Consider the following 15,037-nt stretch of genomic DNA (forward strand, 5'->3'; position numbering starts at 1 on the left):
GAAGTTAATATCTGTTTGAATTTTAAATGTGTCATATATTTCAGATATTGGCTATAAAATCCTAATTTTGGGTTCCAACACTTAAATCTTACCCTTGGCAACATCTTATTCCCAGATTGAAGCTTTGTGCTTATGGTTCAGGTTTTTAACATGAACTATGCATCAGAGGCTGCATTTTATAGGCAAGTGGCATGCAAGGTACTGTCTTTCACAGTATGTGTTTATGATGGAATGGTCTGTCTTGTCCAGATTGAATTTTTGACTCCCAGTAGACACTGGGAAACTAAAGTCATTTATCTGTCAGCTTGCTAGGGGATGTTTTAAATTTCAGTAAACAGCAGTATTGTATTAGCATGAACCATTTGGGTAAATTTGTTTCAAGGAGATATTAAATAACTAAACTACTTGGTTAAAAATCAGAAACAATTTGTCATCTGGTGGTGCTTAAATTAGGAAAAATAACTCTCTAAATGTGAAACTAATCTATGAATCTAGTTTGAGGCTCTTGCTAGCTTTATCTTATTAGATTGCACATAATGCACTGAAATCCACAGATATCCCCCGTGTTTGAGTGTCAAATACCTTCTAAGATGATGTTGTTTAATAATTTGCATGAAAATGTTTAGCCAGAAGGATGGCAGGGAAAGAAGATGACTCAATTCTATAATCTGTGCCAGCGATAATTAGTTTATATGCTATAGTTCTGCAGTCTTAAATGATCCTGATATAACTGTGTACCTTCTGGAAAAAGGACTGAAGGAATTTTGAGTGATAGGCTAGGTAAACGATTTAGGAAGAACCATACACATGCATGTGCAAACACACATGCTTGAGTTGATCAACAGAGGAGGAGTGTCTCAAATATCTGAAATTCTTAACTGTCACCTATACTAATATCTAGGAAGGTTTTGTGTTATGTGGTCATACCATCCATATATGATAAAGATATTCTTCAGTTATAGCAGATTGAAGCAACTGGCCCAACTGCTTCCACATCTTGTCACATGTGAATCAGGAGAGCCAGAACTTGACTCTTAGGTCAGGCTTAACAGTCTTCATCTTTGTTTCCCCAGCATTTAGCACAGAGTGACGTCAGAAGAGTACTGTTGAATGAGTGGGGTGTGTGGCTTCATCTCTTGGTCATGAGACCTCAGTATCTTCCTGTACTAAGTCTAGGTGAGATGGAGGCAGAAGCAGGGTAAAGGGAGAAGGAACTCAGCTGATTGATACTCTCGCCTCTCCTCCAATTTCCTTCTCACAGACCATTAACTATTAGCTGTTTTTAAACACCTTTCCCTAATTTTCTTTTACCACAGAGTTCATTTTAACCAAAATTTATCCCTATGTAAACATCAAGACATAGAAGTAGGCCTGATTCACTGTGAATTGTCCTTTATTCCTGGAAATGGTCCTTTAACCCAATCACCTAAAGATTGTTTCTGGATTTATTCTGGTGATTCAGTGATTTATGTGATTTGAGTTCAGACTGATTTAGTTTAATGTAGCTGCACAATCTGAAAAATAAATATATATATATATGTATAATAGCGGAGCTAATATGTACCTCTATGAGGCAGAAGACATGGCTCTAAATGAATGTGATAAGAAAGAGAATTAAGAATATCATCATTATTATTAAAATTATGATTTTTCTCAAGTCTATATTCAAAATTATTTGTGAATCAAAGAATTCTGATGTAAACAAAAGCAACAGTAAACAAATCACTGCAATTTTCCACAAGAAATTATTACGAATTGTGACCTAAAATGTTTTCATATAGTTACACAATTTAAAGGTTGCGTGGATATTTGCCATTTATTTTAGCATCATGCTGCCATGTAGGTGGACTAGGTTGACAGATTAAATACCGAGTTACAGTTTTCCCAAATCCTGATGCCCTATGGTGATTTTACTTTACTAAAGTTGATCAATTAAGCTTTTCTGTTAGATAAAATAAGGGAATAATGCAATGTACATGCTATCAATGCAGAGTCTGAGGTTTGAGAAAGGAAAGTGTACTTATAAAGGTTAAAGGAAAGCTTCTGAGCCAAAAGCAATGTCACGTTTATTGAAGAGAAGAAATTTTGTTTTAATAGAGTGGACATAATCAGTTGCACATTCCACTCAGGTCTGTGTTCTCTTATTGAAATGTGACAGCCTGTCTAAGCATATGTGTTTGATTAAGTACTTCCAGTATATGTTTTCGTCATATAAAAAAGACACACTTGTTTTTCTTTGCATTTATATTTTGACTGGCAATCTTGATTCCAGCTTGTGCTTCATCCACTCCAGCATTTCTCATGATGTACTCTGCATATAAGTTAAATAAGCAGGATGACAATATACAGCCTTGATGTACTCCTTTTCCTATTTTGAAAAGACCCTGATGCTGGGAAAGATTGAAGGTGGGAGGAGAAGGGGACAACAGAGGATGAGATAGTTGGATGGCATCACCGACTCAATGGACATGGGTTTGAGTAAACTCCGGGCATTGGTGATGGACAGGGAGGCCTGGCATGCTGCAGTCCATGAGGTTTCAAAGATTTGGACACGACTGAATTACTGAACTGAATTGAACTGATATTTTGACCATGTTAGCCTTGGACTTTGTATAAAGAAAGAACTCCTTAAATGTAGAAATATAAAATACCTACACAAGAAGTACTGATGTTTGACATGCAGTATTACTTTATGCCTAATATATTTTGTTTTCAGTTTGCTTAAAAAATTTTTAGAAAAGTCAGGTTTGGCATTATCAGTTCAGTTCAGTTCAGTCGCTCAGTCGTGTCCGACTCTTTGCGACCCCATGAATCGCAGCACGCCAGGCCTCCCCATCCATCACCAACCCCCGGAGTTTACCCAAACCCATGTTCATCGAGTCGGTGATGCCATCCAATCATCTCATCCTCTGTCATCCCCTTCTCCTGCTGCCCCCAATCCTTCCTAGCATCAGGGTCTTTTCCAATGAGTCAACCATTCGCATGAGGTGACCAAAGTATTGGAGTTTCCCCTTCAACATCAGTCCATCCAATGAACACCCAGGACTGATCTCCTTTAGGATGGACTGCTTGGATCTCCTTGCAGTCCAAGGGACTCTCAAGAGTCTCCTCCAACACCACAGTTCAAAAGCATCAATTCTTCGGCACTCAGCTTTCTTCACCGTCCGACTCGCACATCCATACATGACTACTGGAAAAACCATAACCTTGACTAGACAGGCTTTTCTTGGCAAAGTAATGTCTCTGCTTTTAAATATGCTATCTAGGTTGGTCAAAACTTTCCTTCCAAGGAGTAAGCATCTTTTAATATCATGGCGACAATCACCATCAGCAGTGATTTTGGAGCCCAAAAAAATAAAGTCTGACACTGTTTCCACTGTTTCCCCATCTATTTCCCATGAAGTGATGGAACCAGATGCCATGATCTTAGTATTCTGAACGTTGAGCTTTAAGCCAACTTTTTCACTCTCCTCTTTCACTTTCATCAAGAGGCTCTTTAGTTCTTCTTCGCTTTGTGCCATAAGGGTGGTGTCATCTGCATATCTGAGGTTATTGATATTTCTCCCGGCAATCTTGATTTCAGCTTGTGTTTCTTCCAGCCCAGCATTTCTCATGATGTACTCTGCATATAAGTTAAACAAGCAGGGTGACAATATACAGCCTTGACGTACTCCTTTTCCTATTTGGAACCAGTCTGTTGTTCTGTGTCCAGTTCTAACTGTTGCTTCCTGACCTGCATACAGGTTTCTCAAGAGACAGGTCAGATGGTCTGGTATTCCCATCTCTTTCAGAATTTTCCACAGTTTATTGTGATCCACACAGTCAAAGGCTTTGGCATAGTCAATAAAGCAGAAATAGATGTTTTTCTGGAACTCTCTTGCTTTTTTGATGATCCAGCGGATGTTGGCAGTTTGATCTCTGGTTCCTCTGCCTTTTCTAAAACCAGCTTTAACATCTGGAAGTTCACGGTTCACGTATTGCTGAAGCCTGGCTTGGAGAATTTTGAGCATTACTTTACTAGCGTGTGAGATGAGTGCAATTGTGAGGTAGTTTGAGCATTCTTTGGCATTTCCTTTCTTTGAAATTGGAATGAAAACTGACCTTTTTTCCAGTCCTGTGGCCACTGCTGAGTTTTCCAGATTTGCTGGCATATTGAGTGCAGCACTTTCACAACATCATCTTTCAGGATTTCCAACTGAAATTCCATCACCTCCACTAGCTTTTTCGTAGTGATGCTTTCTGAGGCCCACTTGACTTCACATTCCAGGATGTCTGGCTCTAGGTGAGTGATCACACCATCATGATTATCTGGGTCGTGAAGATCTTTTTTGTACAGTTTTTCTGTGTATTCTTGCCACCTCTTCTTAATATCTTCTGCTTCTGTTAGGTCGCTACCATTTCTGTCCTTTATTGAGCCCATCTTTGCATGAAATGTTCCCTTGGTATCTCTAATTTTCTTGAAGAAATCTCTAGCCTTTCCCAATCTATTGTTTTCCTCTATTTCTTTGCATTGATCACTGAGGAAGGCTTTCTTATCTCTCCTTGCTCTTCTTTGGAACTCTGCATTTAGATGGGAATATCTTTCCTTTTCTCCTTTGCTTTTCGCTTCTCTTCTCTTCCCAGCTATCTGTAAGGCCTCCTCAGTCAGCCATTTTGCTTTTTTGCATTTTCTTTCCATGGGGGTGGTCTTGATCCCTGTCTCCTGTACAATGTCACAAACCTCTCTCCATAGTTCATCAGCACTCTATAAGATCTAGTCCCTTAAATCTATTTGTCACTTCCACTGTATAATCATAAGGAATTTGATTTAGGTCATACCTGAATGTTCTAGTGATTTTCCCTACTTTCTTCAATTTAAGTCTGAATTTGGCAATGGCATTATATGTCTTCTAATTTCCAGAAAATTGTCTCTAGATCCACACGTAAAAGTTACATACCGTTAGCAATACACATTTTCAATAACAATTTTAGCAGCAATATAGAGCTTGTAAAAGAAAGGGCAAGTAGTGAGGTTTTATATAAAGTATAATGCCATAACAAAGGAAAAATACTGAAATTTTCAACAAGATTTTACTCTATTTTAATTTTTATTTCAACTTCAGTCACAGTCTATCTTAATGGAATCAAATACTTAGCTTGAGTTAAAACTAGTGTTATCACACCTTACCCTCTTCTAACACTGTGTGTGATACTCTTTATCTTAGATATAATAAGTAAATTCTCTTTGTTACTGTGACCATGTGTCACACATAAGAAAAGACTTTAAGTAATAATTGTAGTCCATTAGCTCTGGTCCCATGGTCCCATGGACTAAGAATAATTCTAGATAAATGAATTATTTTATATAGCTATCTGAACATTTTATTTTACCTAAAAATAGAGGTGGGTATCTTTAACTTACTTTGTATCTTTCTTGGCACAGATGTATTTACAAATAAGTGTTGAATGAGTGTTGAAATGATGCTACTGAACCGCGTGAAATTTAATGCTATTTTACCTTGTTTTCCACATGTTTCAATTCAGTAAATATAAGTAATCAGTTGGCAAACATAATATCTAAAATGAAGTAAACTTATTTAGTGTTTTAACTTTTGATTGAATCCACAATCTAAATTGAAAATTGTCTCCTAAGTATAAATTACAGGGTTCCATGAGGGATCAATAAACTAGTAATTGGATTTGAATCTCAGGAGAATTCCAAAGATTCTCTTGATTTATGTATGTGATGAGTTCTGATTTGTATTTTACCTTTGTTACAAACCTAGTGCTATAAGTGAGAAATGTTCCAGGACATAGAAGTTTTATGTGTATGAAAATTCTCTAGCTACTTACTCTTTAAAAAAAAACTAATATTAAATGGTAGTTTTAAAAATATTAATGATGCTAAATGAAATTAAAACTCCCAAGTTTCATTCAGTATTACAAATCATATATTTATGTATGTAGTGTTTGGTTGGTTATTTGGTCTTCAGAGAGATCTGTATTTTATAAATCTTCATTATTATAGTTTGTTTCTCAAATCAAAAAATAGGCAGAATCTGTGCCCCCCTCAAATCAAAACAAAACAATATCTCAGTCTCTTTTTCTTTTGGAGATTATAATTGCATTCATACACTGAAGCTTTGTGAATTCTTGCTGACAAGAGACAATTTTAACTTTATCATTTATTCTGAAATCATGACCATAGAATAGTTTTGCCCATAAAAATCTATTATATCTTTAAGAACTAGTAATTTTCTTTAGAACATACTTTAAGAAGCACTAATTTAGTCTATTTTCCCCAAGTAATTAAACAAAATTCTATCAATTGTGTTTTTGGTAATAAACTTTTGGATTGTCCTTGTTTGTAAATGTTTAAGAGACAGAGAAAAGTACACTATTGCGTGATACTCAAATACAAAAGACATACAGAAGATGAAGAATACGCATCTTCAATCAGTTCAGGAAAAGAAATGGAAAAGAAATAAAAAAGAAATCAGTATATATGTATTATTTTTATATTGCATAGAACTAGCCTTGTAGATAGAAAGAACAAGAATTTAAAATTCCTTGATAGTTGTTTTATCCACTTTCCTTTCCATTTTTCCTCTGTAACACAATTTATGTCCATATTTTATACTTACAACATATTCAGCAACATTGATAGCTAGTAGAAATGTCCACACACGCATTCTTGAAAAGTAAACACTCATTTGCTACTTTAGTAGAATATGAGACCATTAGAGTGTTGCATTATCTGATATTTTTGCTGTCTAAATTTACAGACGATCTTGATTCCTTATCTGAGTCTCCTGAGGAAATTCCTGCCAATATCATGCAGTTACACTTTTCTTCAAAGAATAATTTCAACATTTGATATGTATTTTTTAAATGTCAAGGTTTTAGTCAAATTTTAACAAGCCATTTATTCACTTGTCTAGAAATATCCTATCAGTTCATGATTTAGGTGAAAGTGACAGATAGTGAGTGTGTGTGTGTGTGTGTGTATGTATAAATTATTTGTGTTAAGGATTTTTCAATTTTTTCTTGACAAATTGCCCTCAGATTTGCACTGAGATATTTTGGCCCATTGCAAGATGTGCTTTTCTAATGTCACAGATACAGTGTTTTAATATGTTCTTGTAGAAAAATATTGGCTAGAAATATTGTAGAAAATATTGGCTAATATTTATGGATCTTTGTGGAATATATCGTAAAAGGAATACTATGCGAGGCTTATTATTTCATATGTGAATGAAATATACTTAATGTTTGATCCAATATGGTTTTATGTTTGTAATCAAATAAATAAAGCATTCCTTTTTTCTTTTTTTATAGAGCAATGAAGTTGTCTACTACAATGCAAAGGATGATCTTGATGTGAGTATTAAAAGTTTTACATTACTTTACAGGCTAAACTTGACTAGGGTGAATGGCTTTCTTAACAAGCTGACCATGTATTACATTTAGTTGGATTCATGTTCCCGTCCAGCTTTAAAATTGTAGTTTCTTATAAGCATTAACACCTATTTAAATTCAAACTGTTTTTCTCTCATCTTAGACGTGCTACAGTTAATTCTGTGATCCAAAAATTTCATTTTAGTTCTACATATTCTTGAAATCCTGCTAACTTCATCAGGTTTGCTGGAGTTGGGCCATTTCATGTAAAATTTTTAAGAATTTGTAAAGAATTGTAAGATAATATATTTTACAATTCACTATAACTTTTTTGGGGTAAAGTGCTTTAAATATGTTAATAGTATTGCTCTTGTAAACCCTTCGATGGTGAATAAAAATGAACTGTGTTTTATGATTGGTATATTGGTTTAGCTATTACAGAGAGACTGAAATATGCTAAACTGAAAATGCTAAAGCAGAACAAAAGATTATTCCTCTCTAATGGCACTTTTTGTGTGCAAGGCCTAATAGAGCAACTCTATATAGTCCAGGCCCTGCAAATCTTTCTCTCATGATTTTTTCCTCTCCTTAAAATAGCTTTTCCATTTTATGGTCCAAAAAGGATGCTGCAATATCCACAATGATATTTGCATTCTGTACATCAGAAAGGAGTCAGATGGCACTGAAGGTCATATTCTGGAAATTACAGAAGACACATCTGTCTGCACCTGTTGTCTACTACTTAATTACTAGTGTTACCTAGTAGCCAGAAGATGTGCAATGTAATTCCCCATCCTCCTCCCACCTCCCCATAAGCATATAGGCAAATAAAATATAAGGTTCCATTACCAAAGATAGAATAGAGAGAATACTAGTTGGGAGTTAATTAGTAGTTTCTATACTTAATTTTAATTTGCTCTTCCTGGCATATTGAAGTTAGTGCCCACATCTACCCCTTCAATTGAGTGACTTCTATAAACTTATATTAATATAGTCAAATTCTTCAACTTGGAATGGAGCAAAAAATTCTCATAGTAAAATGATTATAACATTTTGTGCTGTATTTAGTATTATTTAGTTCTTAATGCACATGTTTTGATCACTGTGACCAAAGTGTTTTCTGCAATAGAATATATATTGTCTTTATTTTTTTTAATTAATTAATTTTTTATTGAAAGATAATTGCTTTACAGAATTTTGCTGTTTTCTGTAAAACCTCAGCATGAGTCAGCCATAGGTATACATATATCCCCTCCCTTTTGAACCTCCTTCCCATATCCCTCCCCATCTCACCCCTCTAAGTTGATACAGAGCCCCTGTTTGAGTTTCCTGAGCCATACAGCAAATTCTCATAGGTTATCTATTTTATACATGGTAATGTAAGTTTCCGTGTTACTCTTTCCATACATCTCACCCTCTCCTCCCCTCTCCCCATGTCCATAAGTCTATTCTCTATGGCTGTTTCTCCATTGTTGCCCTGTAAATAAATTCTTCAGTACCATTTTTCTAGATTCTATATATATATGCATCAGAATATGGTATTTATCTTTCTCTTTCTGACTCACTTCACTCTGTAAAATAGGTTCTAAGTTCATCCACCTCATTAGAACTGACTCAAATGCATTCCTCTTTATAGCTGAGTAATATTCCATTGTGTATAAGTACCACAACTTCTTTATCCATTCATCTGTCGATGGACATTCTGGGTTGCTTCCATGTTCTAGCTGTTGTAAATTGTGCTACAGTGAACAATAGGATACATGTGTCTCTTTCAATTTTGCTTTCCTCAGGGTATATGCCTAGGAGTGGAATTGCTGGGTTTATATAGTGGTTTTATTCCTAGTTTTTTAAGAAAATGAAAGACAGTTGAGAAATGTAAGTAAATACTGAACTTTGATATTCACTTTAGGACTTTTAGTGGTTATACCTTTTTTTTCTTAAGATTATTGCTTATCAGATGAAGTTGGACCTATATAGATGATGAAATTAATTCACTCTCACCAAACATTTTGCAGTATATGGTTGTATTTAGTTGGTTCTTATACTCCAACTTTATGTGTGTAATGATATTTTTATTTATCAAATGTTTATACAATCATAATGCCATTTTGTTTTAATTTGAATTGGCTTACTCTCACTGTTATTTATTTTACTTTTCTGTATACCAATTTGGGGCTTCCCTGGTAGCTCAGTCAGTTAATAATCTGCCTGCAGTGCAGGAGACCTGGTTCGATCTTTGGGTCGGGAGGATCCCCTGGAGAAGGAAATGGCAACTCACTCTAGGTCCTTGCCTGGAAAATCCCATGGACAGAGGAGCCTGTCAGGCTGCATGCAGTCCATGGGGTCGCAAAGAGTCGAGCATGACTGAGAGACTAACATATACCAATTTAGTTGTATATTTTTATTGCTCAAATTCCACAAAGCCATATTCATTATGAAAAATTGGCAACTGGAGATTATATGATGTGATCTTATAATCTCATACATCAATATCTAATATCTAATGAACATTGGAACTAACTGGAATGCTAAATATTGAAATAGTGTTATCAATTAATAAATTTGCCCTCATACGTTTGAATGGGGATATAAATATCTGAGATCTAAATAAATTTTCTGTTTTCTAGAATAGTTATATATTTAACCTGTGAGTGGACTTTGAAACCAAGGGGCTGAAATCTTGCCAGTAATGTGAAACTATAGAAAATAGGTAGGCCAGATTTAACTGTAGACATATTTTGATATGCTGACACAAAAGCCAAGCAGTTTGATTGCCTTTGGATGTCATACGTTCTCCAGCTTGCCCCGATTCCACTCTCCTTGTTGTCTTATTCTCTGTCTATATCACACATCTACACACCTAAAAAATAATATAGAATTACCTTAACATAATACAGGGATAGAATCCTCAGCACACCAACATTTAAGAAAAGGTCTTGAAGGCAGGGTACGGTGTATAGAGTAAGAGTAGATGGAAATGAGGAAAAAGTAGCTTTGATAATAGAAGTAAATCATATGTAAAAGCCCATAACTTTAGTTATGTTGAGTTAAAACTAATTGCTCCTATTTTCCTTCCATGTTTGTTTTATTTGTCCATCACCAAGTTAAGATTTGAATATAAAGAATGACATATTCAAGTGCAATCTATTGATTTTGTTCATTATAATGATGATACATGGCCTCACTTAAAGGTAAAGCAAGCATTTAAAGGTGATCAGTTATTTTTTTGGAGTGTAACTTTCTATTAGCTACATCTGAATTAGTTTGTGGAGAGCTGTCACGTTGGAAGCTTTTCAGAGACTTTGATATAAGACAGTTCTTCAGGGGCATTTTATAATCTCCATGCTACTCTAGATCAATGCTATTTATATTCACCTTCTGGGTATAAAAATAAAAACCTAGTGACAGCCAGATTTAGCTTCAGTGGTGACTGAAATAAGGGTAAAAGTAATGTCCCTTAGGATTGTGTAATATTACATAAAAACTATGACTATATTCATTCACACAGATTTTTTCTTTAGAACTTCAAGATGTAAGTATTACTGGGCTAAATTATTTGGTTATTTGGTTAGCTGCAGTTCTCCTGGTAGACATAAGGTACATAGCCATGATAGAAATGTAAGATGATCATTTCTGTCCCTTGTGCTAGTTAATAATAGTATATTCTCTCCTCTAATTACCTGTTTATAATATCCTACAGTTTTTGTGCTAAGTATTGTTTAAAAACTAATTCAAATACTACCTACTCTTGAAGCTTGTCTTGGTTTTTCTGTATAGCAAATGGTATTTCCTTCTTCTGAGTACCCTAAATAACTTGTTACACATTTTTGGTTTTAATGGTTTAATACCATACACTATAGTATTTTTATATAGGGATAATCTTCTCTATTAATTTTTTGTGTCTTGAGATAAGGGTCTTACTCATTTTCTGTCTTTAATGATTTAGAGTAATTGTTGACATGATGCTATTAAATTGGATAGTTGGTTATGTGCTTCAGTTCCCCAGTTGCTTACACAGCATTCGTGAAGATTGTTCACTTTTTAGGTGGTGCTGTATTTGCAAAGTAAATAGGAAACCCTTTGCAAGCATGGTAGAAAAGAAAATGTTTGTTTTGCTTCAAGGTTGGGTGGAAACAAGATTAAGAGAGGATTGGCAAGACTGGCTTTGACTATGGACTGTCTTTGAATTAATTTTTTTAATATAGACATTTGAAGGTGGGAGCAGTGGTCCTTGTTCCTTCCTTTTCTGCCATGTGTTCCTTCTTCCTGTTAGCCTCTGGTTCAGTCATGAGGACTAAGTAAAGACACACAGTCTGCTTTGCCCTATGTCTAAAACGGATTCAAGTTGAGAATAAGTATTAGAGTTACAATATTTATAGGCAGTTACTACAAGTAATATGATATAAGATCAGAAATTTTGGTTCTAAGACTGAAGAGATCTGATATGCTAAGTTTTTATGAATCTTTGTGAAACGTGAAATCAAGCCTATTAGTCCATTGAACTAAATTTGGTCTAATTTTGCATTTAATAAGAGTAAATTGCTGAATTTCATTTTCAGAGAGACTACAGCGTTAATGTGCATATAATGTTTTTATGTAAGATTAGCTTTTAACTTTTTATCAGGAAAAATGTTTTAAATATAGAAAAGAAAGAATAGTAAACCAAGTCTCCATAGTTGCTGTATCTATTATTTGCTTAAATATTTTAAGATAATATAGAGATATGATATTTCACTTCTAAATTCTTCCATATGAACTATTTTCCCCAATTAATAGCAATACATACATGTATAATTACTATGTATCAGTATATTGTTATATGGAGGAAATAGAGTATGATACTTAAGAGATTATACTCCAGAGTTCCACTGCAAGAATTTGAATCCCAGATGTGCCATTTTCTAGCGTGGTGATTTGGCAGTCACCTAACCTCTCTGTTTTTCCCTCTTGGCCTGAAAAATAAAGGTAATAGTGATACCTACCTCATACAGTTACTGTGAAAATTAAATTAGTTAATGCATGTAAAGCATTTAAAACATTCCCTGTCTTACAGTAGGTGATCTAGAAATATTAGTGAGTGTAATTGTTTAAATTAATAACTATTAATATTATTACAATACATTTAGTATTGATTTGAGGTGATTTTAGTTCTACGTGGGGACACATTTATGCATGTGGGTGTGTTAACAATAACTAAAGAGTACTAATTTGAATTATTTTATTGTAATGAATATCCTTATATTTGTGTGAAAAACTTAAGAAAATACTTAACAAAATAAAAATTGAAATAGAATCTTCTAAAACACATTTAGAAATCCATGTGACTGCAATGCAGAAATTTGTTGTGAAATCTTTGTGAGTGGTATATATCTAGATTAGAAAAGATAATTAAATGTCTAAATAAATGGAAAATAGCTAACAATGCAACAATTAGTTATGAAATTCCACATTCAGGTTCTCCTTAGTTTTGATGGGTATAGATACCACTACACTAATGAGGAACTGCCCTCTCCTTAGTTTTGAAATTTATTTAGGTTCTTGTTTAGGTTTTTCGAGACATCTGTCCCAATAAATCCTTAACTTTCCTAAAGGTTTAATGAAGTAGCTTCTGCAGAAGGCTTGAGTTGTGCTAGCATGCAGCGCAATTTGCTTAAATCCCAAAGCAAGCAAAGAGAAAGCAGATCATTGCAAACCCTTATTAACCTAATTCTAAGATCTATGTTTTGGACTGAAATCCAAATGAAATAAATTCAACCCAGAATTCCCATGTCGATAAATTAGGTTGATTTATTTGCTACATTTTATTTTATTGATTACATTAAAAATGTGACCTGTCTGGAACATTTGGCTAGTCTGCTGAATTCCCTTGCATATTTATGTTGCTATTTATTTTCTTACTGGCCTTGTCTACATTAAAATTAATCCCAACATAATGTCCTTTCTAAATGTCTTTTTAAAAGGCCAATCATTCATTTTATTTTATAGAAATAAATCAGTCTGCTTCTAGAATGAACCAAAAGCGGTATGTATCAAACAGTGATGAAATATATTCTAATTATTAAAGAAGGAATCAAAGTCTAGGTTTCTCTCTCTCTCTTTTTTTTAATTATCTGATGGTATGTGGCCTTTATTTGAGGCTTTGCTAATGATTATTGTTGAATCCTCATAGGAGATAGTATAGAGCTAGAATATTAATTGCTTCAGTAAAATAAATAATATAGTCAGAGTTGCCTTTCTTGTGTGTGAATCTAAAATAAATGGTTTGAATATTTTCAATGTTCTTTGTTTGGATAAGATTATAATAATATTTATAATTATATAATATATATAATAATAGTCGCTCAAACTTATGTTAGCTTAATGGACTTCCCAAGTGGTGCTAGTGGTAAAGAATCCACCTGCCCAGTGCAAGAAGCATAAGAAAATGAGTTTCATCCCCGAGTTGGGAACATCCCTTGGGGGAGGGCATGGCAACTCTCTCTAGTATTCTTGCCTGGATAATCCCATGGACAGAAGAGCCTGGCGGTCTACAGTCCATAGGGTTGCAAAAAGTGGGCATGACTGAAGTGACTTAACATGCATGCACATACTTATTTTAAACTAGGAAATAAATGCTTTGTAGGTAATATTATCGTGCACACTCATCTTTTGTGGCACATATTGTTATTTTAATAATTTTCAGAGAAGTCAAGTAAAATTTAGTGAGCGTAAGTGACTTGTCCCCTGTCACACATGTGTATTTGGAAGAGCGGAGGATTGAATGAAGCGCAGTCAGAGTGATCCACAGCAGGAGCCATGTGTCACTGTGCTGTGCTGCGCTGCATATGCCATGGGCATCCATGGTGCACAGGAAGGACCCTGTGATGGAGCTATCATAAATCAAGACTTCAATTAAAATTTTTGAAGATGGTTTTGATTTAAAATTTTATTATACCCATCCATCATTCTTTCCATATTTAATTTTGATGTATATGGCTTGTATTTATCCAGCCAGCTTCATCCTTGACTGTTGTTAATAGTGAGTTGCAAGTAGGTAAAATAAAATCTCTGTGATTAAAAAAGTTGGTTAGACTTTAAATCAGAAATCTTCACTGATCTGATCCATCATTCCCAGTGATATTTCCCATGAACACCTTAAAATTAATGCATGTACCTTTGTGTTAAATATAGCCTTATTAGAATTCATGGGGGGGGGGACTGGTAAAACTGATAATAAGGAAGATTATTTCAGATTCTAGTTCTTATGGGAATAGTGGATGTGTTTTTGGTGCCTTCTTCCAAAAATTGAGTCTGTTTTAATATTTTTGTAATGCTTTGTACACTTGTGCATGTGCTGCTTTTGCAAGGATAGTTAAAACATTGATCCTAAGCTGCTTTGGAATGGTGGCATGCACAATTCTCTTTTAGATTCCACATGCAATTCTTCCTTTACAGAGGGTAGTGTATGGTGTATTTATTTAGAGCTCACTGAATTAAGTTTGGAAAATTTGGTGGTACCACGTGGGCATTATCTACTCGCCTTTGTACAACATTGGGTAAACAAACATGGGCACTGGATTGTTTTGAATGATATCTTCAACCTCTTCTTGCTTGCATATGTGTATCAGATTAAAAAACTCAAACATTTACTTATAAATTATATGTAAACACACACACACAA

General features: G+C 34.5%; 1 protein-coding gene across 20 annotated transcripts in view; it reads left to right on the plus strand.

Annotated features, from left to right (window-relative positions):
* Positions 1-15,037, plus strand: part of CACNA2D1 (calcium voltage-gated channel auxiliary subunit alpha2delta 1) — a 524,609-nt gene that overhangs the window by 320,920 nt on the left and 188,652 nt on the right. For all 20 annotated transcript variants that reach the window (XR_014067144.1, XR_014067142.1, XR_014067141.1 and 17 more), the window contains one exon: positions 7,318-7,359. Coding sequence is in view for 16 of the 20 variants with exons in the window: in XM_081535600.1 (XP_081391726.1) it covers positions 7,318-7,359 (42 nt within the window). In the remaining 4 variants the exon portion in view is untranslated. The remainder of the gene's footprint in view (positions 1-7,317; positions 7,360-15,037) is intronic.

The sequence above is a fragment of the Giraffa tippelskirchi genome, chromosome 10 (genome assembly GCF_054371585.1).
Source record: "Giraffa tippelskirchi isolate mGirTip1 chromosome 10, T2T-mGirTip1v1.2.pri, whole genome shotgun sequence".
Classification (NCBI taxonomy): Eukaryota; Metazoa; Chordata; class Mammalia; order Artiodactyla; family Giraffidae; genus Giraffa; species Giraffa tippelskirchi.